The sequence below is a fragment of the Sorex fumeus genome, unplaced genomic scaffold (assembly GCF_029834395.1).
Source record: "Sorex fumeus unplaced genomic scaffold, SorFum_2.1 ptg000162l, whole genome shotgun sequence".
Taxonomy (NCBI): domain Eukaryota; kingdom Metazoa; phylum Chordata; class Mammalia; order Eulipotyphla; family Soricidae; genus Sorex; species Sorex fumeus.
In genome coordinates, this window is record NW_026606219.1 from 1,336,011 (window position 1) to 1,363,877 (window position 27,867).

The 27,867-nt window shown below is 45.5% G+C and overlaps 1 protein-coding gene across 3 annotated transcripts; it reads left to right on the top strand.

The window, feature by feature from the left end:
• On the top strand, positions 1-27,805 carry RGN (regucalcin). Of its 3 annotated transcripts, none has more exons than XM_056107350.1 (7): positions 1-290; positions 3,980-4,157; positions 8,737-8,919; positions 21,567-21,782; positions 22,749-22,880; positions 24,279-24,433; positions 27,481-27,805. In XM_056107350.1, the coding sequence occupies exons 2-7, from the start codon at positions 3,995-3,997 to the stop codon at positions 27,529-27,531; spliced, it is 900 nt and encodes a 299-aa protein (XP_055963325.1). In that variant the 5' UTR covers positions 1-290; positions 3,980-3,994; the 3' UTR covers positions 27,532-27,805. The 3 variants fall into 3 exon arrangements, with proteins under 3 accessions (XP_055963325.1, XP_055963324.1, XP_055963326.1); XM_056107349.1 differs by lacking the exon at positions 1-290 and adding an exon at positions 3,461-3,538; XM_056107351.1 differs by lacking the exons at positions 1-290; positions 21,567-21,782 and adding an exon at positions 3,461-3,538.
• The last annotated feature ends 62 nt before the right edge of the window (positions 27,806-27,867 follow it).

Sequence of the window (27,867 nt, forward strand, 5' to 3'; positions counted from 1 at the left end):
GTCTCGCCGGCCTCCCTCCTCCACACCCCGCCAACCCCTACCCCGCACCCCGCACCCGCCCGCCCAGGAGAGGAAACGGTCTGGCGACCGCCAAACTCGACCCAGACTTGGGAGCTGAGGCGCCAGAAAGAGGCTGATCGCCACCCCGGCTGTGTACTGCGGGAGTCCGGTCAGCACCGCCTTGAGCCAAGGGCAGGCGGTTCCCACCGGCTGATTCCCAGGGCCTGGCTGTGGCCTGAGGCTTCAACTGTCCACGCAGAAAGGAGCAGTACTCCTCCCCCGGCGCCAAGGTATCCCGGGGCTGGTGCGGGTCCGAGTCACCTTCCAACTCCTCCCCCCGCCGGGGTCACCTTCGGGGGTCCAGGACCACTCGGTCCGCGCTCTCACGGGCCCCGGCGGAAGCAAACTCAATGCCCGCCCCTGGGTGGCACCACTGAGCACGGGGAGGTCACAAGTGCTGTTGCACAAGGCCCGCGCAACTCAGCCTTATCTAAGAGTGATAGCAGCAAGGCCTTTGCGACTTGGGCTAATTTGTAACAACCGATGACGATTCCAAATGCTCTGACTTTAGCCGAGAGTGTTGTGAGACTAATTTGAGTTTTTCCCAAAAAAGCTCTCATTTATTTTTAGAATCGTTGATTCCCTCCCTCCCTCCCTCCCTCCCTCCCTCCTTCCCTTCCTTCCTTCCTTCCTTCCTTCCTTCCTTCCTTCCTTCCTTCCTTCCTTCCTTCCTTCCTTCCTTCCTTCCTTCCTTCCTCCCTCCCTGCCTCCTTCCTTTTTTCCTTTCTTTTATTGATGTGCTAGATGTCAAATTCCTTGCTCATGTGATACCTGAACTCCAACAATGAGCTAAATCCCCTCTTGTTCAAAAATTTTCAGGGGTTGGAATGATAATACAGAGGGTAGGGCATTTTTCTTGCAGGAGGCCGACCCCAGCATCCTATATGGGCCACCAGTCACCACCAGGAGTAATGGTGATAGTAGTAGCACAGATCTTGAGCACAGAGCTAGGAGTAAACCCTGAGCACTGCTGGGTGTGGCTCAAAAAAAAACGTTTATTATTTCTGTTTTGGCATCATACCCCCATAGTGCTGGGGGGCAGGGTGGGGAGTGTTACTCCAGACAGTGTTCAGTGGGTCAAACCTGGGGCTCCTACATGCAAAGCTTGTGCTCCTGCCTGTAGAACTATATCCCCAGCTCCCTCTTTTGTTTCTGACGTATGTTTTTTGGGGTTGGAAGCCACAGCTGTCTGTGCTCAGGGGCTACTCCCTGGGAGTAGGTATCAGGACCCTCGTGCATACAGCCCCTTGAACTATCTCCCCAGCATCTCTTTTTCCAAAAGTAGTTCATTGGAAGAAATATCTGGAGCAATAACAGTGGGTAGGGCATTTGCCTTCCACACAACCTACCTGGGTTCAAACCTTGGCATCCCATATGGTCTCCCAAGTACGTCCAGGAGTAATTCCTGAGCACAGATCCAGGAGTAAACCCTGGGCATCTCTGGGTGTGGCCCAAAAAACAAACAAAGAAAGAAAGAAAATAGCAAAGCAGTGATTATTTTCCCTCCTTCCATCCTCTGCCTCATTCCTTTTGCCCATCCATCTGTGGACCCACAACCAAGCAGGGAGATGCCAGAGATAAGGAAGGTGCGACATATTTTTAACCAGCATCAGGTCGCAGTGTGAGAGAAAGAAGAGGCTGCTGAAAGTTTGTTTTTCCTTTTCCAGGTGGTTTTCTTTTTTTTTCTTTTTTGTTTTTTTGCTTTTTTGGGTCACACCCAGCGATGCTCAGGGATTACTCCTGGATTTGCACTTAGGAATTACTCCTGGCGGTGCTTGGGGGACCATATGGAATGCTGGGACTTGAACCCAGGTCAGCTGCGTGCAAAGCAAATGCCCTAACCGCTGTGCTATCTCTCCAGCCCCAGTTTTCTTCTTTTAAGGGCAAAGGGATGCTGGGGCCACGCACAAAGGGCTCAGGGTTAGGGCTGGAGCGATAGTACAGTGGGTAGGGCGCTTGCCTTGCACACAGGTTTGAGTCTTGGCACCAAAGATCCCGGGAGTAGCACCAGGAGTGGAGGCGGGAGTAAGCCCTGAGTACAACTGAGTGTGGACCAAAAACAAACAAACAAAAACAATGGAAAGGCTCAGCATTTACTCCTTTGTCCTCTGCTTAGTGGTACCTGGTGATCTAATTGGGTTTGGCCATATATCAGGGCAAGCACCTTAACCCCTAATAGCTATCTGTCCAGCCCCTCCCGGATGGTTCTCTGTGGCAAGGTTTTTGAGTTTCTTTTTTGATCATTTCCCCATTGATCAGTCTAATCTCAGGCCATTGTCCAGCGTAAGTTTCTGCCTAGGGGTGGTTAGGCTGCCAAACTAGTGTGTCCTCAGAGCAAGAAACAGCTGAGCTGAGCAGTGCTTTAGTGCCCAGTTACATTCCTTCCTCCATTTCCTCCTTTGAAATTAACATTGGCTGGCAGTTCTGGATTTGATTCAAACACTGGAATACAGACCCATTAGGGGGCCGAGGGGAGGGGAACAAATAGGCTGCTAGGAAACTTCCCAGGGGCATAGGAGGATGGTCTGGAACACTGGGGTGGTGATAAGGGGGTAAAAGCATGCACCCAAATCATAACAGCTAATGGGGGCAGGGTAGGAGGGAAGGAAAGTGGGAGCAGAGGGGCTATAGAGATGGGGGTGAGGGTCATGGTGGTGGTGGACAGTAATTTTGTGTATCAACACCAAAGACGTCAACGCTTTTGTAACCCTATTACCTAAATTATAATAAAATTATATATACTAATATTATATACTAACTATATATATATACACTCATACTTTTTAAAAGGAAGTTTGATGTGCCAGAGTGTGATGTGCCATAACATGCAGGAGGCCTGGGTTCAACCTTGGCACTGCACAGTCCCCAGAGCACCCCCAGGACCCCAGGACTGGCCCCTGTGACCCCAACCCCAAAGGGAGTAGTCTCTGTGCATCATTGGGTGTGTCCTCCAAAGGAAAACATAAATTATGAAGATGCTTACCTGTTGCCCACCTCGAGTTCTATCCCTGGCATCCCATATGCCTCCCCCATGCCCACCAGGTGTAACCCCTAAGCACTGCCAGATGTGGCCCCAAAACCAAAAAATATAGTGGAGGGAGACTTGCCTTGCAGGCAGTTACCAGATTCAATAATGGGCACTACATAAGGTCTGCTGAGCACCACTAGGAGTGTGTCCTCTGCTCAGAGCCAGGTAGAGCCCCTGAGCACCACCAGGTGTGACCCTCCCTGCACCCTCAAAAAGCACTAAGGAGAAATGCAAAGAAGGGAGGTTGTGGCCTGGTGAATCGGGAGAGTGCCTCTGGTTGGTTGGGCAGGAGCAGATGCACCAATGAGGGTGCAGACTGCCGCTGCCCCGGGGATGAGCTGCTGGTTAAAAGACAGCCTCTCAATCTGCGCCCTGAGCTGCAGCTAATGTCCGCTCCTATCCTGAACCTTAATTTCCCTCTCTAAAGTAGCTTCAGGGAGTAACGGACTGGTAAGTTGATTGAAGAGCTTCTGGGTCTTGCCTGTCTGCTTTCTCCTCTTTCATACCTGTCTCCTGCCACATTGGTTCTGGTTCGGGAAAACTGGTTCCAGCCCTTGCAATTCTAGTAAAGCAAAACAAAAGCCAAGAACTAGGGGCCAGGGAAATAACTCTATGGGCTGACAACATGCCTTGTGTGTAGGAGACCCGGGTTCAATCCCTAGCTCTGTGTGGTCCTTTCCCCACCCCACTCCTGCCACAGCACAACTGTGTAAGCACCCCCCAGCATAAAGTCAGAATTAGCCCCTGAGCAACACCACCAACCCTCCCCCCACCCTCCCTCCTCCCCTGCCAAAAAAATAACCCATCTTGGTCTTATCGGGGCTTGAAGCTGGGTATTTGGTTGAATTTTCTCTGTAGATTACATGTGATTTTTGTCTCTCTTACCTTCAGTAGATCTACATAACCATGTCTTCCATTAAGACTGAATGTGTTTTGCTGGAGAAATGCTGGTGTGGGGAATCTCCTGTGTGGGAGGAAGCAACTAATTCTCTACTCTTTGTGGATATTCCTGCAAAAAAGGTTTTCCGATGGGATCCGCTTAGCAAGCAAGTGCAGCGAATGAGCGTGGGTAAGGTTGAAGGTTGAGGGTGGCTCAGATCTGCCCAGACAGCACCTTTTTTTTTTTTTGCTGGACAGTGGCAGTCATGGGGTGTTTGACGTTCTGGGGACCTTCTGGTTAAAGCCTACTGAATATGCCTCATAGCCTTATTATGGCTTCGACCCTGTGCCCAAGCTCTGTCCATCCACTCTGACCAAGACACCAAGGCTGCATCCTCTCTTTCTCTTTGGCTGAGGAGCAACATTCCATATTTTGTTTGCAGTAGGGGGCACTGTAGGATCTTTCAAGAGACCTTGAGATGGTAGCTTTGAAAGATGTATGCCTGGTTTATGGCATAGTAAAATCCATCCTTCCTCATTTTTTTGCTGGGAATGGGTGGGGTAGGGGGCAACAGTATAACGGTACTCAGGGATCACTCCTGGAAGAACCTAGGATGGATTTGGGGATCAAACTTAAGTTCCCACATGCAAAGCATGCACTCCAGCCATTGTGCTATCATTCAAGACTCATTTTTTTCCTTTTTAAAAAATATTGAATCTCCATGAGATACACAGTTGTTCATGATTCAGTTTCAGTCTCACAATATTTCAACATCCATCCTTTCACCAAGCCTCCCACCCCAGCCTGCCTCTATACTAGCTTCTGTTTTCATTTATTATTTAAGGGGGCTCTCCAGCAGTACTCACGGGAAAATGCAGTACAAGGAACTCAAACTGAGGTCAGTTGTATGCCAGGCAAACACCTTTCCTGCTGTTCTATCTCTCCAGCCTAAGGCCTTAATATTATAAGGGCTGGAGAAATAATATAATGGGGTAAGGTGCTTGCCTTTTGCATGAAGCAGCCAAGTCCCCTTCAGCACCACCAGGAGTGATCCCTGAGCACAGAGCCAGAAGTAAGCCCTAAGCACAGTTAAGTGTGGCCACAACTCCCCCCCACCAAAAAATGTTACAACTCTATTTGGAAAGTAAAAAGAAGTTTTAGGCTTAAAAAGTATCATTCAGGGGCTAGAGTGGTTGCACAGTGGGTAGGGTATTGGCCTTGCACGTGGCGGACCTAGCTTCGATTCCCAGCATCCCATATGGTCCCCCAAGCACCACCAGGAGTAATTCTTGAGTGCATGAGCCAGGTGTAACCCCTGTGCATAGCCGGGTGTGACCCAAAAAGAAAAAAGAAGTATCATCCAGGGCTCTTTGTTCACTGCACAATGGAGGAATTGCAAATGTTATTCTGTTCAAGAATCAGAGACTTTACAAGCAATGGGTTTCTTCACATTCACATTCTCTGGTCCCAGAAAGTTATCTTCTTTCTGGTATGACTAGGGAAGAGAGAGATAAGAACAATTCTTGTGACTTGAAATATCTCCACCCAGCATCTTGCATTGCTTACATGCTTAGGAAATGTTTTTTTTCTTTTCTTGGGGGTGCACTCAAGCAGTGTTCTGAGGGCCACCCCCAGTAATACTGGGCCAACCAGCCCAAGATGATCCAGGGCTCAGCTGGGGACAGAGTGTGTCAAGCCCTGCCATGCTGTGACCTGTGGTACTTGGGATTTATTTTTATTTATTTAATTTTTTGTTTGTTTTGGGGCCACACTGGCAGTGCTCAGGACTTACTCCTGGCTCTGCACAAACAAGAGTCATTCCTGGTGAGCTATTCTGTTCAAGAATCAGAGACTTTACAAGCAATGGGTTTCTTCACATTCACATTCTCTGGTCCCAGAAAGTTATCTTCTTTCTGGTATGACTAGGGAAGAGAGAGATAAGAACAATTCTTGTGACTTGAAATATCTCCACCCAGCATCTTGCATTGCTTACATGCTTAGGAAATGTTTTTTTTCTTTTCTTGGGGGTGCACTCAAGCAGTGTTCTGAGGGCCACCCCCAGTAATACTGGGCCAACCAGCCCAAGATGATCCAGGGCTCAGCTGGGGACAGAGTGTGTCAAGCCCTGCCATGCTGTGACCTGTGGTACTTGGGATTTATTTTTATTTATTTAATTTTTTGTTTGTTTTGGGGCCACACTGGCAGTGCTCAGGACTTACTCCTGGCTCTGCACAAACAAGAGTCATTCCTGGTGAGCTCAGGGGACCCTATAGAATGTCGAGGATCAAACTCACATCAACCACGTGCAAGACAAACACCCTACCCACTGTACAATCACTTCAGCCCCTTGTTTTATTTTTTAAATTTTGGGTTTGGGGAACACATCCAGCAGTGCTTGGGGACATATGTGGTGCTGGAGCTCTGAACCAGGGTCAAGTCTCCATAGCCACAAGGGCAAGTCCCTGACCTATCTTATCTGTCCAGCCCTTTATCTCTCTGGCTTTTTCTTTCCCAGCTGGAGAGTTCAACAGGTTTGAGCATATGTTTGCTTGCAGGAGGCAGGGTTTAATCCCCCATTCCTCAGGGTGCCCCTAGAAATGTAGGGAGTAATCCTCAAGCACTCAAATGGGAGTAGCCCCTGAGTACAGCTGGGTGAAGCCCCCAAATAGAATAACCTGTCCCTCTTTGCCTTCCCTTTGTTGCACATACACGTGGTAATAGCACACCCACATTTTGTCAGCACTGCGGGTTTGAGGTGGTGGTGGATCTCTGGTGCTCACACATATACTTGCTGGACGGTTGCATGCCTGGCTGAAGTATCCACACTTTTTTTTTGGCTTTTTGGATCAGACCCGGTGATGCACAGGGTTACTCCTGGCTCCTGCACTCAGGAATTATTCCTGGCGGTGCTTGAGGGACCATATGGGATGCTGGGAATCGAACCCGGGTCAGCCGCATGCAAGGCAAATGCCCTACCCACTGTACTATCGCTTCAGCCCCGTATCCACACATTTTATTTCTCAATTTTTAGTTATTTTTTCCCAGGGAGAGTCACAACCAGCAGTGCTCCGGATCACTCCTGTCTCTGCACTCAGGAATTACTCCTAGTGGTGCTCAGGGGACTATATGGGATGCTGGGGACTGAACTCTAATCAGTTACATGTAAGGCAAATGCCCTACCTGCTACACTATTGCTCCACCCCCAAACAGAACATTTGTTTTAGTTGTGGGCTGGGTGAGGGGTGGCACTGTTCATAAACACCTGAATAAGGTATGCCAGAGATCACACACTGCTTGGAGGCACTAGTGGTCCCAAACAGCAGAGCTCGGGGACCTTGCTCATGGCACATTTGGCCTCATGCTACAAGCAGGTGCTCTTGTCACTGTGCCACATCTTTGTCTAACCCTTCAACTTTCCATATTTATGTATAATTTTTCCCTTCCCTTTTGATTTTTGATTTGCGGGGTGGGGGGTTGTTTTGTTTTAGAGCCACACCCATTGGTGCTCAAGGCTTACTCCTGGGTCTGTGCTCAGGAATCACTCCTGGTGAGCTCAAGGGACCCGATGGGGGTGCCATGGATAGAAGCCGGGTCAGCCACATACAAGGCAAGCTCGCAGCCCATGTACTATTGCTCCAGCCCCCTGATTATTTTTAATTTGGTCATGATGATGGGGGGTCACACATACTTAGTTGCAGTGCCCCCACACTTTGTGATGGGGATGCTTTAGTTGTGTTTGAAGACATTCGGTGGACTGTACCACCCAGAAGTGCTCAGAGCCTACTCTTTGCTCAGTTCTTGGGGTGGGGGACGGTCTTTCTATTTTAAACAAAAAGTCCACAGGAATAGAAGGGGGCATAATAAGTTTGCTTCTATGTGAAAATGTATCAAATGCAGAAAGTCTAGCCTTTTTGATGCAAAAAATGTGATAATACAATGAAGACATGGGCTGGTTTTATCACTGCAGCTACAATTCTTTCTATTATATGCATTGTTTACTTTCAAAAAGGATATAAGAAATTGTTTGCAATTGCATGTACATAAGAAGGGCCGAATACAATACAAATGCTGTATAGGATAGGGAATGGGATATCACAGCATCCAATCGTTTGGGTCTCTGAACTTCTTGGAGTTCAGGCAAATTGAGCATCATTTGCTTTGGGACTTTTGCTTTGATGCCCTCCATTAGGAATCCCATCTTGTGAGCTTGATTTGGCTCCTGCCAAATGTGGGAGGTGCTGTGGTCTGGCTTTTACACTTGGTCCCACTAGATGGAAGGTGTGAAGAAGAGTTAGGTTTGTTGCCTCTTTCTGTACCTGCTTCCCAGAACAACGTACAGAGTTTGTTCTTGGACACACTCAGTTATAATGCCTTCAGTATTCAACAGAAGGATGGGCTGGAGAGATAGTACAGCAGGTATGATGCTTGCCTTGTGTGCAGCCAACTGGGGTTTGATTCCCAGAATCCCATATGGCTCCTGAGCCCACCAGGAGTGATCCCTGAGCACAGAGCCAGGATAAACTGTGAACACATTTGGGTGTAGTCTGAAAACCAAAAAAAAGGAAGAGAAAACCCACACTGTCAACAGCTACTCTCAGATCCGTTAGCAGATTTGGACCCAGACCTTTGGATGTAAAGCAGTCATTCCAAACCTTTGAGCTATCTCCCCAGTCCCAAGAGCTGACAACCTTTGAAGTGATGCCAAGTGACCTGGTGACCAGCATGAGCTACTCAGCTGCTTGACTGCTGCTACTTTTTGTCTCTACAGATGCCTCAGTCAGCTCTGTGGCCCTGCGCCAGTCAGGAGGCTATGTCGCCACCATTGGTACAAAGTTCTGTGCTTTGAACTGGGAAGATCAGACAGTGGTCACCCTGGCCACTGTAGATAAAGACAAGAAAAACAATCGATTCAATGATGGAAAGGTGGACCCCACTGGGAGATACATTGCTGGTATGGTTTACCTTTGGCACCTACTAACTGAACTTTGAAGGAAATCATCATATGACTTAGAAAAGTCTTTCCTGTTTGAAATGTTATTCTTAATGGGTCTCAGTTTCTTTTTTGTTGTTTCTTTTGTAAGTTATAGCACTAAATGAAGAAGAAATCCCAAGACAAAAACTTCACCAGGGTCTTTTCAATTTGTTTCTAGCAGAGACTCAATTTAGTATCACACTTTTGTGATTTAAATAAATTTTGAAATAGAAGTGATATTGTGAATGATATTTACACTGAAAATCATTTTAAATTAGCATGTAAAAATTATACCTGTATGCCTTTTATCTAGACATACTTTTGGTCAACATTTGGTTCCATGTGTCATTTCTAATAAGCACATTATACTTCAAACCCACTTGAAAGGAAGTTGTGTGTTTCATATGCCTTTATTCCCAAAATTCTTCAGTATAAGTTTTCAAAGAAAAATTATGTTTTGGGGCTGGAGAGATAGTACAACAGATAAGGCACTTGTCTTGCATGCAGCCGACCTGGGATTCCATATTGTCCCTCATCCACCACCAGGAGTAATTCCTCAGTGCAGAGCCAGGAGTAACCCCTGAGCATCTCTGGGTATGTGGCCCAAAATTTAAAAAAATGAAAAAAAAGAAAGAAAGAAAAATGATGAATTCTCACATGGCCACTCTATAGTTTCCAACTTTAAGAAGTTTAATGCCTGGTCAGGAAGTTAGCTACAAAAGGAGATGTTTTGGAGAAGTGGAATAATGAGAATATAGGTAGATCAGATAAAATTGTAATTTCAGCCTTTGGGCTGGGGCGATGGCTCAACAGACTGAAGAGTATGCTATGCATGCAGTAGGCCTGGGAAGTTTAATGTTGGGGGACACTCGACAGGCTTCCAGAGGCCATGAGCTACCAATGATGGGAAGGTGATTCTTGCACGTAGAGCTACCGCCCCAACCCTTGAGCTATTTCTTTGACCTTTCAGTCCAGGATCCAGCCTCAGATGATTGATTGCATTTGATACTCATGTCTTTATCATGTGGAACATTTCCATGGTCTTTACTTACTTTTTTATATGACAGTGCTATTGTTGAAGAATAACTGCCACCCAACTCCCCACACCAGCTTTCTTTTTTAATAGAACATCCTTTATGTCCTTCATGTTGTGTTTGCTTGCTTTTTGCTAATCATCCTTGTGCAGAGGTTTCCTTGGCCCCCAGCCCCTTTAGAGAAAAAAAAATCATACAGCTGCCCGCCAAAAATTTGCCTTCTTTTAGGGATCAGTTGTCCCTCTGAATGGATCCAGCATCTGCCCACCAGGGGGCACTTATTGCCCACTTGGGGAAACTCTCTGGCCTTAGTGGAGCCTGGGCTGGTAGGTAGAACCCTGAAGGTGCCCCACCATGCTGGCCTCTCTGTGCTCACTCCCAGCATTAATTATGCAAAAACCAGGACTTCACAGTGTTCTTGCCCAGCAGAGGGTAGAGGGGCACTCACTTCCTGTCCCAGGCTTCTCTTCCTCTGAGTCACAGAGGTGGGGGCGGGGTCCTGGTGAAACCAATCCCCCCTGTCCCTCTCATAGGAACCTGCAGTGTGAACATCCTTCTCCCCAGCAGGGGTCTTGCTTAGTCAGGCTTTGCAGGTTCGGCCCATTTTCCTCTGTGGTGCTCTCAGATGGCGCGTGGTTTCATGCATGAGCTTTTCGTTTTTATTATTACAGTCAGATTTCTTTCTGCCCTCGGAGATCACACTCCAGTCTGAATGTTCTGCCTGCGCTTTTTGCTCCTTGGATGAAACGTTCCTTAAGAGTGACCTTGACACAGCTGCTGGCGACTGTTTGCTTCTTTCATTGCTTTGCTGAGTTTCTGAGGCCTGGTGTCTGCTACTGAGAGAGGGAAACTGATATCTCCAGTTTTACCTGTGGATTTGTCTATTCCTCCTTTTTTGTGTAGGGGGGTGTCTTTTTTCTTTCTTTCTTTTTTTGTTGCTGTATTTTTATTTTTGGTTTGGGGTAACTCCCAATGGTGAAGAGGGGCTCAGGTAATGCTCAAGGGACCATGCAGTGTCAAGGCTTGAATATCCAGGCCTTCTTCTGTATGGAGAGCATGTGTTCAGCCCATTGAGTGATCTCTCTGGCCCCACCCAGTGTGGTTTTTTTTTTTTTACTTTCTTAATTTTATTCTATTTTTTAAAATTCCTATTAGTGCAACACCATGAGGTACTGGGTGCTGTGGTTTGCAAAAGAGGCATTGAGTGGCAATCATGTTCAATCTATAGTCTACTTTCAGCATACATCTCTCATCCTGGGAGGATCCTCCTAACACCCTTTATTTGGTGCTCCCTCCTGTATCTGAGCTGCCTTTTCCCCTAGAATGTGTGGCTGGCCTCCAAGCATTGGAGTGAACCTCCTGGTACTTATCTCAGCTATTCTTGGGTGTTAGTCTCATATTTTGTTACTTTATATTCCCCAGATGAATGCAATCTTTCTATGTCTGTCCTCTCTTTCTGACTCATTTCACTTAGCATGATACTTTCCATGTAGTACCACTTGTGTGTAAATTTCATGACTTCATCTTTTCTAACAGCTGCATAGTACTCCATTGTGTAGATGTACCAAAGTTTCTTTAACCAGTCATCTGTTCTCGGGCACTTGGGTTTTTTCCAGATTTTGGCTATTGTGAATAGAGCAGCAATGAACATACAAGTGCAGATGTCATCTCAACTGTACTTTTTTGCCTCTGGGATATATTCCCAGGAGTGGTATTGCTGGGTCAAATGGGAGCTCAATTTCTAATGTTTTGGGGATCGTCCATACTGTTTTCCAAAAGGGCTGAACTAGTTGGCATTCCCACCAGCAGTGAAGGGGATTCCCTTTCTCGCCACATCCACGCCAACACCAGTTGCTTTTGTTCTTTAGGATGTGGGCCTGTCTCTGTGGTGTGATATAATATCTCATTATTGTTTTGATCTGCATCTCCCTGATGATTGGTGATGTAGAGCATTTTCTCATGTGCCTTTTAGCCATTTATATTTCTTCTTTGGGAAAGTTTCTGTTCATTTCATCACCCCCTTTTTTTGATGGGGTTAGATGTTTTCTTCTTGTAGAGTTCAACCAGTGCTTTGTATATCCTTGATATCAACCCCTTATCAGATGGGTATTTGGTAAATATCCTTTCCCATTCTGTAGATTGTCTTTGTATTCTGGTCACTGAGATAGTCCCGTTTGTTTATCTTTGTTTCCACCTGGTTGGTCAGGGGAGTGTCATCTTTGAAGATACTGTTAGCCTCAATATCGTGGAGGGTTTTGCCGACCTTGTCTTCAATGTACCTTATGAATTTTGGCCTGATGTTGAGATCTTTAATCCATTTTGATCTGACTTTTGTGCATGGTGTTAGTTCGAGGTCTAAACCCATTTTTTTGCATGTGGTTGTCCAGTTATGCCAGGAATATTTATTGAAGAGGCTTTTTTTGTTCCACTTCACATTTCTTGCTCCCTTATCAAAGATTAGATGTCCATACATTTGGGGTTGTGTGTACGGATATTCAACCCAGTTTCATTGGTCTGCGACCCTGCTTTTGTTCCAGTACCATCTGTTTTAATTATTACCACTTTGTAGTAGAGTTTGAGGTTGGGGTGGGTAATGCCTCCCCACATCTTTTTCCCAAGAATTGCTTTAGCTATTTGTGGGCGTTTGTTGTTCCATATGAATTTCAGGAGTGCTTGATCTATTTCTTTGAAGAATTTCATGTGTATCCTTATAGGGATAGCACTGAATCTGTATAATGCTTTCAGGATTATTGCCATTTTGACGATGTTAATTCTTTCTATCCATGAGTAGGGGATATGTTTCCATTTCTTCGTGTCCTCTTTTATTTCATGGAGTTGCGTTTTGTAGTTTTCATTGTAGAGGTCCTTTACCTCTTTAGTTAGGCTGATTCTGAGGTATTTAATTTTCTGGGGCACAATTGTGAACGGGATTATTTTTTTCATGTCACTTTTCTCTCTCTCATTATTTTTATATAGGAAGGCCGTAGATTTTGGGGCATTGATGTTATAGCCTGTGACTTTACTATACAAGTCTATTGTTTCTAGAAGTTTCTTGGTAGAGGATTTAGTATTCTCAAGCCATAGTATCATATCATCTGCGAATAGTGAGAGCTTGATTTCTTCCTTTCCTATCTGGATGCCTTTAATGTATTTTTCTTGCCTAATCGCTATTGCAAGTACTTCCAGCTCTATGTTAAACAGAAGTGGTGATAGTGGGCATCCTTGTCTTGTCCCTGATCTTAGAGGAAAGGCCTTAGTTTTTTCCTATTGAGGATAATGCTTGCCATGGGTTTGTCGTCGATAGCTTTGACTATCTTGAGGAAAGTTCCTTCAAAACCCATTTTGGTGAGAGTTTTCATCATAAATGGGTGTTGGACATTGTCAAAAGCTTTCTCTGTGTCTATTTATATGATCATTTGTTTATCTTTTCTTTTTTTGATATGATGGAGTATGATGATTGATTTTTCCGAATGTTAAACCATCCTTGCATCCCTGGGATGAATCCTACTTGGTCATGGTGTATGATCTTTGTGATGAGTTGTTGGATTCTATTTGCTAATATTTTGTTGAGAATCTTCACATCCGTGTTCATCAGGGATATTGGCCTATAGTTTTCTTTGTTGTTGGGGTCTTTGTTTGCTTTTGGTATTAGGGAGAAATGTGCCTCATAGAAGCTGTTTGGGAGAGTTCCTGTTTTTTCAATTTCCTGGAAAAGCTTGAGGAGAACTTGCAAAAGGTCTTCTTTGAATGTTTGGAAGAATTCACTAATGAATCCATCTGGGCCAGGGCTTTTGTTTTGGGGAAGACTTTTGATTACCGCTTCAATTTTCTTGATATGAATGGGTCTATTCAGGTATCCCAAGTCTTCCTGGTTCAATCTTGGGAGATTATAGGAATCCAGGAATTTATCCATTTCTTCTAGGTTCTCTTGTTTCGTGGCATACACTCTCAAAGTAGTCTCTGATGATCTTTTGAATTTCATTGGTTTCTGTTGTGATGTCCCCGTTTTCATTTCTGATTTGGTTTATTAGGGTTCTCTCTCTCTTTCTTTGTGAATCTTGCTAGTGGTTTAAATAATAAATAAATAATCTTATTTATTAATAAAAAGAAAATAAATAATCTTATTTATTTTCTCAAAGAACCAGCTCTTGGTTTCATTGACCTTTCGGATTTTTTGGGGGGTTTCCATGTCGTTAATTTCTGCTCTAAGTTTTATTATTTCTTAATTTTATTCTTATAAAATTGCTCACAATAATTTGTTACATTTGGGGCTGGAGCTATATCACAGCAGGTGGGGCGTTTGCCTTGTATGCCACTGACCCGGGTTTGATTCCCAGCATCCCATATGGTCCGCCGAGCACCGCCAGGAGTAATTCTTGAGCGCATGTGCCAGGAGTAACCCCAGTGCATCGCCCGGTGGGACCCCCCCAAAAAAGCAAAATAATTTATTACATTCAATATTCCAATACCAAAACCTTCCCACCAGCATTATTTTGAATTTTCTCAGAGCCGCCCAAACCTACCCCAAAAGCAGGTCCTAAATAATTTATTTTGTAATGCTTGTTATGAATAATCCACTAAAATTTATCCCCAAAAAGTCCACCCAGTGAGTTTTTAATTCGTTATTTTCTTTTCTTGGTTCTAAATTTGTATTTGGTTATTCCCCAACTCCCTACAAAAATACTTCAGCTCTCAGATATAGTTGTCATGCTGCAGTGCCCAGGGGTTACACACACCTGGTGGCGCTGTTCACTTAGTTTAGTTGTGGTCTCATCCACTTTATTTCCAGGCTTCCCAGGGGTCACAGACCTATTTGCTGTGGCTCCGGGGCTCCCAGACCTCATGGATTATTTTCAGTGTGTGGAGTGATGCCAGGTGATTGAACTCTCAGTCTTACTCTTAAGGCTATACCCCAGGCCCTGTACTCATACATTATGAATTTTGTTTCAAGACTGTATTGTAAATTGCTCAGTTAAACATTTTAATTTTATTTATTTTATTTTATTTACCACACCCAGCAGTACTCAGGGCTTAATCCTGGCTCTATGCTTAAGGATCGCTCCTGGTGGGCTCTAGGAACCATACAGTGTGCTAGACTCGGCCACTTGCAAGGCAAATGCCTTGCCCACTGTCCTATCTCTGTGGCCCCAGTTGATCTTTCTTTCTTTCTTTCTTTCTTTCTTTCTTTCTTTTTGTTTTTTGAGTCACACCTGGAGATGCACAGGGGTTACTCCCAGCTCTGCACTCAGGAATTACTCCTGGTGGTGCTCTGGGGGATCATATGGGATGCTGGGAATCAAACCCGGTTTGGCCGCATACAATGCAAACACCTTACCCGCTGTACTATCGCTCTACCCCTCAGTCAAGCATTTTTTTCAGACTTTTTTTTTGCTTTTTGGGTCACACCTGGTGGTGTTCAGGGGTTACTCCTGGCTTTGCACTCAGGAATTAGTCCTGGCGGTGCTCCGGGGACTATCTGGGATGCTGGGAATCAAACCCGGGTTGGCTGCATGTAAGGCAAATGCCCTACCCACTGTACTATCGTTCCAGCCCCGAGCATTTTTATAAGCACTTTAATTTTTCGTTTTGCTTGGAGGTCATACCTAGTGATGCTGTGGAGTTACTCCCTGCTCTGCACTCAGGAATCACTCCTGATGGGCTCAAGGAACCAAATATGGTGCTAGGGATCAAACCCTGGTCAGCTACATGCAAGGCAAGTGCCCTACCTGATGTACTATCACTCCTGTACTTCAAAAACTTCTTTCAGTCTAAGTCAAATAATTTCAATAGCTGTGTCGTCTCATTTTCTGACACCCTGGATACTTTTGTTTCCAAGCTGAGGTTTTGCCTGCTTCGTGTTGCCACATAATTTTGAATTGTATTCTGGACCTTTTTGGATATTATGTGATGGGACTGTCTGTGGAGGATGTTGAGATATTTGTTTTCATGAGCAGTCTATATACTCAGGTTAGGACCACAGGTTCCAGCCTGCTTTATTTTCCTTGAGTCTAGAATCTGTCCCAACTGGAACCTCTCAGTAGTCCCTGTGGGACCTGGTGAAAGTGCTAACTCTTAACTCCTTTCACCAAGTCATTGCTATGCTAATTTGCACCTGATCCATTCTAGCCTGTTCTAGTAGAAAATGAGCCACAACTTCACAAACAACTTTCTGGGAGGGAGTTGTTCTTGAGCAACATCCCTATTTATTCTCCCCTGGCTCTTTCTGTTCCCTGGTGCTCTCCTTATTGTCCTCAGGAAGAAACCACCCACTTCTAGGATTGCATGGGCAAACACAGAGAGAAGTAAAAGGGCTTTGCCCTTTTGTCCCTGTAGCTTCTCCAAATAGCGAGGAGCCCCTCCTTATCTATGGTTTTTCATTGTATTTATTTCTTGAGAAGGGACACACCTCATGGGCACACTGAGTGCAGGAGGCCAGGAGTGAGTATTCAGGGCTTACTCCTGGTCTTCTGAACTCAGGGATCACTCCTGGTGATGCTTCAGAGATCATACATGGTGCAGGGGATCGAACCCATGTCTGCCATGTGAAAGGCAAGCACCTTCTTCACTGTACTATCACTGTACTATTCACTGTACTCTGGCCTCTTCCTGTGATTTCTCAGCCTGTTAATTTCCCTGTTTCTGGCTACTCTGTTCTATTCTTGCTGCTAAATTGCCCAGGGACCAGAGCATGAGAGAATGTTTGAGTAAGGGGAGTAGGAAATTGCCGGGGGGTGTTTCCCTCATTCTCTGATCTACGGGAGTTTTTTGCTCTTTGGGACTGAGCTAGAGGGTTTCTCTAGGCTCTCTGTTTGCAGCATGGGGCTCACTTGCAAGCTTCAGAATGAATTGAGTTCAGACCAGGATCTCCCATGAAATAAAATGGAGAATTTGGGGCTGGAACGATAGTACAGTGGGTAGGGCGTTTGCCTTGCACACGGCCGACCTGGAATCCCATATAGTCCCCCAAGCACAGACAGGAGTAATTCCTAAGTGCAAAGCCAGGAATAACCCCTGTGCATCACTTGTTGTGAGCCAAAAAGCAAATAAAAAGGAGAATTCACAACCAGAGATAGTAAACTGTTGCCACCAGTTGCTTAGTTGTGCTTAATGAAAGAAAATGAGATTTGAGACAGAGGTAGTACTTTTGTTTGTTTGTTGGCCACATTTCATTGATGCTCAGGGGTTCCACCTGGCTCTGTGCACAGAAATTACTCCTGGTGGTTCTGGGAGACCATATGGGATGCCAGGAATCAAACACAGACCGGCATTGTGAAAAGCAAGTGCCCTACTTGCTCCAGCTCCAGAGGCAGTACTTCTTATCTGGAGCATTGCCTTGTGATATATTGTCAATTTGCTCTTTACACAAGGTAGTGTCCTTAATATATAAAAATAATATATATCATACATCACATATCTAATTAATATATATTATATATTGTATGGCTGGAGAGATAGCACAGTGGTAGGGCTTTTGCCTTGTGTGTAGCCAGCCCGGCTGAGCCAGGTTTGATTCCTCTGCCCCTCTCCAAGAGCCCGGCAAGCTACGGAGAGTATCTTGCCCGCACTACAAAGCCTGGCAAGCTACCCGTGACGTATTCCATATGCCAAACACAGTAACAACAAGTCTCAAAATGGAGACGTTACTGGACCTGCTCGAGCAAATCGATGAACAACGGGAGGGCATCATTCACATCATTCACATATATCATATATTATATGTGATATATTATTACATTAGAATATGTGTTGTAAATGACCTCCATTACCTCCACTACCTCCACTACGCAGCCGCCGACACAATCCAGGATGCTTTCCAGACACTCAGGCCAAGATTCATGCACAAGTGAAGCCCCACAGAGCGAGGGAAGCAGAACTCTGTGATCTCGGTCTCCAGGCTCAATAGACCTGGGAACAGAGATCCTCTTCCTACTCCCAGCAACCTGGAAGACCTCGATTACCTCCACTACCTCCACTACCCAGCCACCAAGACACTCCAGGACGCTTTCAGGACACTCAGGCCAAGACTCACACACGAGTGAAGCCCCACAGAGCAAGGAAAGCGAAACTCTGTGACCTTGGACTCCAGGCTCAATGGACCTGGGAACAGAGATCCTCTGCCTGCTCCCAGCAGCCCAGCAGACCTCCATTGCCTCCACTACCTCGACTACCCAGCCACCAACACGCTCCAGGACGTTTTCCAGACTGTGTAGCTTTGTTGCGGCTACACATCATAAAACACTTAATACAAGATCACTGCACCATATTTGATTGTGTTGAAATATGGTTTGAACCATGGGAACACCTGCAAAGGACGATTAGAGGCCACCCTAAAAGCCTCTACCCCTCTCGGAGAGCCTGGAAAGCTACTGAGAGTGTTCCGCCCACACGGCAGAGCCTGGAAAGCTATCCGTGGTGTATTTGATATGCCAAAACCACTAAATACAATGGGACTCATTCCCCTGACCCTGAAAGAGCTGCCAATATGGCAGCGTTAAGAAGGATGAGGAAGGAGAATCTCAGGGTCGAACTAGGCTGCCAAAACGAAGAAGGACAAAAATGACTGTTTGTAATTTCAATGCACATAGACTGGCATCAAATGCCTCCATCGAGGATCTGATGGTGCAAGCGCGAAAGATCAAGTACAGCATCATTGGTCTGACCGAAACAAGAAGGCATCAATCACATCACACCATTTTCGACATGGGGGAAGAACAGTTCCTCAGAACATGCGACAAAAGAGGCGTCGCTGGTGTCAGTGTCCTTGTCAATACGAACTTGGCCATAAACATTGATTCATTCGAATGCCTAACAAACTGAATCAGACGATTACATTTGAATAGATGTGGCTCACTGCCGGCAGTTTCTGTCTTCGTTGTCTACACACCAACATCCAATTATAATGAAGGAGAAATTGAGAAGTTCTACATGGAGCTAGAGAAGTTCTATAAAGAAGACCACACCACACCTTCTACAAGATCATTGTCAGTGATTTTAATGCCAAGATAGGACCGAGAGATCAGTCGAAGAACTCCACATTGGGACACATGGCCTAGAATGGAACAAACAGGGTGAGAGATTATCCGAGTTCATCATGTCGAGCAAGACCATCCATGGTAATTCACAATTCCAGAAAGCTGAATCTAAATGTTGGACATGGGAGTCTCCCGGTGGACGGTTCCATAACGAAATTGACCACTTCATATTCAATTGACGGTTTTGCCTGACCTATGTCGCTGTTGTCCAAAAATTCCAAACGGGATAAGACCACCCTCTCCTTCGTGCAAAATTCTACTTCACAGAGCGGGAATAAAGGGCTGCAAAGTTTAAAAAGAGAACTCCCAGAATGACCACCAACTGGGAGCTCTTTGGCACTATTGCGGCAACATGGGAAGATGCCGTCATTGACAACATTGACGAGGAATATGATCGACTGGTTCAGCACCTCCATGATTGTGTGAAGAACGCCAAGAGAGAGAGAGATACCCACAAAACGATACCTGTCTTCGAAAACTCTCAAGCTCATTCGCCATCGTGGCTTGGCGCAAGCCTCAGGCAACCTCAAGTGAATGTCTGAGAGAAGCGATCAAGGAAGACCTCAAAGAGAAAAGAGCAGCAGTGCTGGCAGATGTGGCAAAAGCTGGGAAAAGCATTCGTAATGCCCACCTGTCCTTCACCAACTACAAGGCCAAGATAACTGCCCTCCAACATCCTGATGGATCTATCACATCTTCCAGAAGGGCAATGGAGAAGATTACCATGACTTCTACTTAGATCTCTTCGATAGCCTCATCCACCTGCCCACATACCAAATTCCGCAGGATGGATATGTCGTTCCCAACGTTCTCCCTTCCGAAATCCGACACGCCATTTCATTGGCAAAGAAGCGAACAGCACCCGGCCCAGAAAAGGTCAGACATGAACACCTGAAGAACCTGCCGTCAGTACTCATCAATACATTGGCTCGGCTCTTCACACGCTACCTGTCTGAATTCAAGATTCTGTCCCAATGGAAAACCAGCAAGACTGTACTACTGTACAAGAAGGGAGACATCCACGACATTGGCAACTATCACCTGATCTGCCTGTTGTCTGTAATCTACAAGCTGTTCACTTGACATCCTGAATAGGATTGGCAGAACACTAGATGAAAGAAAACCATGCGAGCAAGCCAGCTTCCAAAAAGGATTTAGCACAATTGACCATATCCACACAATAACCAAGCTCATTGAGGTTTCTTGGGAGTTCAAGATGCTGCTCAGTCTAACGTTCATTGATTTAAAGAAGGCCTTTGATTCTGTTGAGACTGAAGCGGTCATCGAGGCCCTAGCCAAACAGGGCATTCAAAGTCAATACATCAGGATCCTCCGTGAGCTGTATTGCGAATTCACTACCAGGATCTCACCATTCTACAGGGAGGTGATCATTGACGTCAAGAGAGGGGTTCGGCAGGGTGATACCATTTCACCAAAACTCTTCAGTGCCACCCTCGAGAACGTCATGCGACAACTGGAATGGGAAGGAATGGGAGTCAAGTTAGATGGTTGGCAACTACACCATCTCCGCTTCGCTGATGACATCATACTTATAACACCAAACATCAACCAAGCAGCACAATACTGGCTGACTTCAACCATGAGTGTGGAAAGGTTGGACTACAGCTGAATCTCATAAAGACAATGTTTATGAGAAACGGTCTCGTTCCTGACATTCCATTCACTCTCAACGGGATGAACATCTCTGAATGCACCAGTTATGTGTACCTAGGTCGAGAAGTCAACATGATGAATGATCTGGCACCTGAATTGCACAGGAGGAAGAGAGCGGCTTGGAATGCCTTCAAGAGCGTCGAAGAAATAGCTAAGAGGACAAAGAACCTCTGGCTCCGGGCACATCTCTTCAATTCCACTGTTCTTCCTGCATTAACATACACCTCAGAGACCTGGGCCCTATGAAAACAGGATGAGAAAGCTATTCGGTTCTCCCAAAGAGGAATCGAAAGAGCTATGCTTGGAGTATCACGCTTCACTCAAATGAGAGAAAGAATCCAGAGTTCCAACCTCCATTGGTGGTCAAGAATCGGGGATGCTGTCTCGTTCGCCAAGGCGTTGAAAATCAGATGGGCTGGACACATAATGAGATTTGGAGACGACCACTGGACTAGAGCCATTACCAACTGGATTCCACGGGATGTCAAAAGATCGCGTGGCCGCCCACGTATGAGATGGTCAGACTTCTTCGTCAAGACCGTGAAAGATCTGTTTGAGGCTGTTCGTGTTCCTGGAGCGAGCAGACACCATTGGGCTACATTAGCACGCAACAGAGATGAATGGAGACGTTACTGGTGCCCGCTCAAGCAAATCGATGAGTAACGGGATATCAAGTGATTAAGTGATCAAGTTGTAAACGTTAAATATAAAATTTATATATTATATAATGTATATGTATATACTCTATATACATATATATGACACAGATTGGGACTCTATTCGATTGAATCCCTAGAATGGACCCTCCACACACATAAGCAAAGATGGTGTAACTCATCAGGTAAAAGATTCTGTGTCACTGAGTTCAGTGTTTTTTGGTTTATAGGCACCATGGCTGAGGAAACGGCCCCTGCAGTTCTGGAACGTCACCAAGGATCTCTGTATTCCCTCTTTCCTGACCATCATGTAGAAAAATACTTTGACCAGGTGGATATCTCCAATGGCTTGGACTGGTCTCTAGACCACAAGAACTTCTACTACATCGATAGCCTGTCCTACTCTGTGGATGTCTTTGACTATGACCTGCAGACTGGAAAGATCAGTATGTACTTTTTCTCATTCTTTTAAAAATACTACTGGTTGTGGCTGGAGAGACAGTACAGCAAGTAAGACATTTGCCTTGCACATGGCTGACCTGAATTCAATCCCATATGGTCCCCTGAGCCCTTCCAAGAGTAATCCCTGAGTGTCAGGAGCAAGTCCTGAGCACAACCATGTGTGGCCCCAAAAACAAGAAACAAAAAAAGAAAACAGAATGAAATGAAAATTTCATAATAGCCAAAATCATTTTTATAAAGTTGTTGCTGATTGTTCGACTCAGTTTACTCTAAATGAGTCATAGTTGGAAAGTGGCTGGGAAGGAATGATTGGCAAGAATTTAGAAGGAAGTACTTGAGATTTCTCAGGAAAGGTGTCAAACCACAAGACCAGAAACTGGAGCAATAATCGCTTGCTTGTAAGTGGTCGACCCTGGTGCAATCCTGGCACCACATATGGTCCCCCAATCCCTGGCAGGAGTGATCCCTGAGTGAGGAGCCAGGAGTCTCTTTTTTCCCTCCCCTCCTCTGAAAGTTTACAGGGTCATGTCTATCCAAACTATCCCAAGTCATGAGATAGTAATCCTTTGTGGAGGGAAGCCCATTCATGTGTCTTGAAGGAGTTAGGAAGCGTTAGAAGCATTTCATGTCTGGTGCCTATAGCCTGGTCTCTGAATAAGCCCAAATAATCCGTATTTATAATCAGGTATTTTTGTTTTGCTTTGTTATGTGGCCACACCCAGTCAAGGGTCATTACTGCTTCTGCATTCAGGAATCACTCCTGGCAGTGATCAGGTGACCATAGAGGATGCTGGGGATCAAACCCAGGTCAGGTCGGCTGCATGCAAGGCAAGCACCTTACCTGCTGTACTATCTCTCTGGCCCCTGTAATTAGTATAGAATTGTTTGATGCTCAGTATTGACTGGCCTGTTTTGTTTTGTGTGTGTGTGTCTCTGTGTGTGAACCCTAGCCAACCGCAGAAGCATGTACACGATGGAGAAAGAAGAACAAATTCCAGATGGGATGTGCATTGATATTGAGGGGAAGCTGTGGGTGGCCTGTTACAATGGAGGAAGAGTGATTCGTTTAGATCCGGAGACAGGTAAACTCACCAAAAACTTTAAAATCCCTGCAGTATCCAGAAATCGGGCTCTAGGGGCTGAAGTCCTAGTGAAATTAGAGATACTGGATTATTTTGTGGGTTTTGAGTTTTTTATTTTGGGGTGTTTTTTAGGGTGTGCTTTTGGCCACATGGCAGCAGTGCTCAACGTTTACTCCTGGCTCTGTTCTCAGGAATCGCCCCTGTCAGACTCAGGGGACCAGATGGGGTGCCAGTGATTGAACCTGGGTCAGTCAACACAATGTAAAGCAAGTGCCCTACCTGCTGTACTGTCTCTCTGTCCCTGTTGTTGGATGATTTTGGACGACCAAAGATGGTGCTGAAGAGATAGTACAGATTGTAGGGCACTTGTGTTGCACATAGCTAAACCAGGTTCGATCCTCGGCACTACAATGGTCCCCTAAGCATCACTAGGAATGATCCCATTGGACAAAACTAAGAGTAATATGCCCTTAGCATTGTTGAGTACATTCCCCCACCTCCCAAGAAAAAGAACAAAAGTATAGTCCAAAATTTCTAAAATTTCTTTCGCTTAGAGGTGTCTTTTTTTGCTCAATCAGTTCTCAGAGAAAGTAGGTTAAACATGCTTATGCTTGAGCCTTGGGTGTGGCTTAAGTGGAAAAGCTCACGCCTTAGAAGTCACAGGTCCAGATTTGATATCTGGTGACACATGCCCCTCAGCAGCACCACTGGAGGTACCCACCTCCAAATAAAAAGAAAGAAAAGTTTAAAATATGTGTTGTTCTCACAGTCTTAAGAATTTTCCTAGTAACTTTACAAGGGGGGGTCACAAAATGTTGTGCTAGTTAGAAATTTGCTAGGACTAAAACTTTGCAGTATTTGTGAGGGCCAAAGAGCACTTGCCTGAATGTGGTGCACTGAACTCAGGTTCGATCTCAGGCACCTGATATGGTTTCCCAAGTCCCACCAGGAGTGATTCCTGAGCATAGAGCCAGGGGTGGCCAAAAACAAGCAATCAAACAAAAACAAAAAGAGGGAGGCCAGAGCGTTACTTGCCTTGCATGCAGCTGACCCTCCATTTGATCCCCCCAGCACTACATGTGATCACCCAAGCACCACCAAGGATTACTCCAGAGCACAGAGTCAGGAATGGCCCCCTGAGCACCCCTGGGTGTGACCCTCCACGAAATCAAAATAACAATAATAAAACAAGGTATTTGTAAGGGCTGGAGAGATAATTCAAGTGGTAGATCATAGCTCCCAGCCATGAGTTCAACATTCAGCACCACGTGGTCCCTCAGATACTGGTAGGTATTAGCCTTGGTAGCCTCTGAGCACTAAACTGGTAGGCCTTTTCCTCTGGGGGAAAGGGGTAGCCTCTCTAAAGTGTGTAAATCAATGAAATATGTGGTGATTTAGGGAAAAGACTCCAAACTGTGAAATTGCCTGTGGATAAAACAACGTCATGCTGCTTTGGAGGGAAGGATTACTCTGAATTGTATGTGACCACAGCCAGAGATGGAATGGCCCCTGAGGGTCTTGTAAAACAACCAGAAGCTGGTGGAATTTTTAAGGTAATGTAGCCATTGTATTTTAAGAATCAAGTGGGAGAGCTTTCATTAAGTATCTGAGTGATCCATGCTTTTTCATCCTTCAAAAAACCACCCAAGGGCTGGAGAGTTAGAACTGCAGGTAGGGCACTTGCCTCGTTGTTGTGTGGCTGACCCTTGCCTTGTGTGTGACTGACATGGGTTCTATCCTAGCACTCCATATGGTCTTGTGAGCACAGCCAGGCATGATACCCAAGTGCAGAACCAAGAGTAAACCCTGAGCGCTCTCATGTGTGGCCCCAAAACAAAATCATAAATGAAAAAGAAGTCTAGGACAATCCAGTATCTTTAGCCCCTTTGTGCAAAACTCAAAGAAAAATTCTTTTTGATTCAATAGTATTTTTTGTAATTCTGTAAACCAATAGAATAATCGGCTTGAAAGACCAATATTTGGGAACATGTTTGTAAACTCAGTTGGTTATTTTTATGTCATCAAAATATTTTCAGGTTTTGGGGACCAGAGTAATAGTACAGTGGGTAGGATGTTTTCCTTGCACATGATCCACCTGGGTTTGATCCCCAGTATTCCATATGGTCCTCTGAGAACTGCCTGATGTAATTCCTGAGTGCAGAGACAGGAGTAATCCCTGAGCATCACCCGGTGTGGCCCCTCCAAAAAAGAATATTTTCAGGGTTTTAACTTTTTCCAAGAAAACAAGTGAAGACCTTTTGAGATTAAAATAAATGTAAACATTTTATTTTGTTTGGGAATCACTCCCTGCAGTGCTCTGGGCTTACTCCTGGCTCAGAGTAAGTAAGTAGCCCCTTACTCCTGGTGGGGCTCAGGATATGGTGTGCCAGGGACTGAACTCAGGTCTACTGTCTGCAAAGCAAGTACCTACCTATTGTACTATCTCTCCAGCCTAAACCTCACCTTTTTATAAAATAAAACAAGGAAGGGGGTATGATGCCACCAGCAGGTCAATCTGTACCTGTGAGGCGAGTGCATCAGCAGCCTCATGGCGCCTTCAAACTTCCAGATACCCCAAAATTGCTGCTGTGCCTTTGGCCAGACCCCAAAAACTTGGGGCAAAGTTTACCAAGAAAGTAAACGGCCAAAAGTTAGGTATGTGGGAGACACACCCACAAACCACCTCTGTCTCAGCTATGTAATTGGAGGCATGACCTCTCTGGTTCCTGATCGAACTGCTTAACAGCCATGATCCCAGAGACTCAGAAACGAATCTTGGAACCCAAAGGCTTTTGGCAGAAATGTCCTGTTCCTGCAGTAGGTTACTGGCTCTGGACCAATCCAGGTGGACCAATAGGTTTCATGCCTTGGCCTGTTCCCCTTGGCGGCCCAGTGATCACCATCCTCCAGAGGCTACTGGACAGTCAGATTTGGGCCTACAATAACGAGACAAGTGGGGCCTCACCAGATAGGGGTGGAACCAGCCCTTTCCTCCCCATCCCAGCAAGACCCCGAGTCGCTGCCTACAAGTGGCCTCTCTGGCTCCTGATCAAGCTAATTAATGGCCATGATCTCAGAGACTCAGAAACAAATCTTGAAACCTAGTGGCTTTTGGCAGAAATGCATCTGACCGCATACAAGGTGGCCGCTGCCTCAGAGCTTCTTGGAAGGCCAGGTATGAGCTGGCGTTGATGGGGCAACTGCAGTCTCATGGGAAGGGGGTGGTACCAGCTCGTCCTTCTTACCCTACCAAGGTTACAAGTTGCCCCCCACAAGCGGCTCTCCAGCACAGCATGGCTTAAGGACTTAATCCAGAACCCAGCAGCTCGCGGCAGAAAAGTGAATGGACCCTGCATTAAACTACGGCTCCATGCCTCCCTGGGAGGGAAAGGGCATTGCTCCCTTCTGCCTCCCCCACCCACCGGCAGCAAGGTGGCCGCCACCTCAGAGCTTATTGGAAAGCCAGGTATGGGCCGGTGTTGACGGGGCAACTGCAGGAAGGGGGGCGGTACCGGCTTGTCCTTCACGCCCTACCGAGATCATGAGTTGCTCCCCATGAGCAACTCTCCATCATGGCCATGGCTCCAGAGGCAAGAGGTCTTAATCCAGAGCCCGGCAGCTTGCGGCAGAAAAGTGAATGGACCATGCATTAAACTACGGCTCCATGCCTCCCCAGGAGGGAAAGAGTGTTGCTCCCTTCCGCCTTTTTCCCTCCCTGCAGCAAGGTGGCCACCGCCTCAGAGCTTATTGGAAAGCCAGGTATGAGCCGGCATTGACGGGGCAACTCATGGGAAGGGGGGCCGTACCGGCTTGTCCTTCATGCCCTGCCGAGGTCACGAGTTGCCCCCCACAAGCAGCTCTCTGGCACAGCCATAACACCAGACACACAGAAACCAATCTCATAATTATCTGGCTCTTTGCAGAAATCCAAAATCGCAAGGCTGCTATTGCGGCCATGCAAGATTATATGATTCTCATAACCAGCTATAGAAAACAAAGTATTTCACGATGCCTTTTCAGCAATTCTGATTGTTGGGGGGGGATTCTAAACAATAATGGTGAATCTTTTGTCAAAATAATGAATGTAATCAATGTAGAGAAGAGTTAAGTGGAAATCATCTGCCTCACAGGCATTGGGAGGGGTGGGAGGGGGGTATATTGGGGTTCTTGATGGTGAAAAATGAGTACTGGTGAAGGGAGATGTGTTTGATCATTGTATGACCGAGACTTAAACCTGAAAACTTAGTAACTTTTCCCACAGTGATTCAATAAATATAAGAAGATAAATAAATAAATAAAATTATAAAAAAAAAACAAGGATAGTGGATGGCTAGACATATTGTTGTGAATCATAAAAATACAATTTAATGCTACTTTGGAATGACTTTTTTTTTCTTTTTGGGTCACACCTGGCGATGCACAGTGATTACTCCTGGCTCTGCAGTCAGGAATTACTCCTGGCGGTGCTTATGGAATCATATGGGATACTGAGAATGGAACCCGGGTTGGCTGCGTGCAAGGCAAACGGCCTACCCGCTGTGCTATTGCTCCAGCCCCGGAAATGACCTTTAATCACAGTTTTTCTTTTCTTTTTTCACAGATAACTGGCCTAGGAGTCAAAGGGATCCCTCCCCAAGCCTATGCAGGTTAAATAACAGGTCTTTCTTACTGAAAAACAGAAATTCTTACTGGGAATATCTGAAAGCAATTAGAAAATTTTGGCTCTGAAATTTCAATCTAATTAAAAAGAATGAAACAATGTTATGATTACATGAGATTAGACTTTTATTTACAATTTTCAAAGGTATGGGAATTGTATAATTGTCAACCGGTCTCTTGATTCTTTGCAAATTGCTGTTCTTTATTCTGTGTCCCATTTTATTATACCTAATGCTTAAAAAACAATAAATAGAAGCAGTTCATGACATTATGTTCCTTTTTCTTCTCTTTATAATCTTTATAAGTACACTACAACTTGACCTTCATA

Coding starts and splice junctions, on each gene's coding strand:
- RGN (XM_056107350.1), top strand. CDS start 3,995: ATGTCTTCCATTAAGACTGAATGTGTTTTGCTGGAGAAATGCTGGTGT. Junction 4,158..8,736: donor AGTGCAGCGAATGAGCGTGG/GTAAGGTTGAAG, acceptor TTGTCTCTACAG/ATGCCTCAGTCAGCTCTGTG. Junction 24,434..27,480: donor AAGCTGGTGGAATTTTTAAG/GTAATGTAGCCA, acceptor CTTTTTTCACAG/ATAACTGGCCTAGGAGTCAA.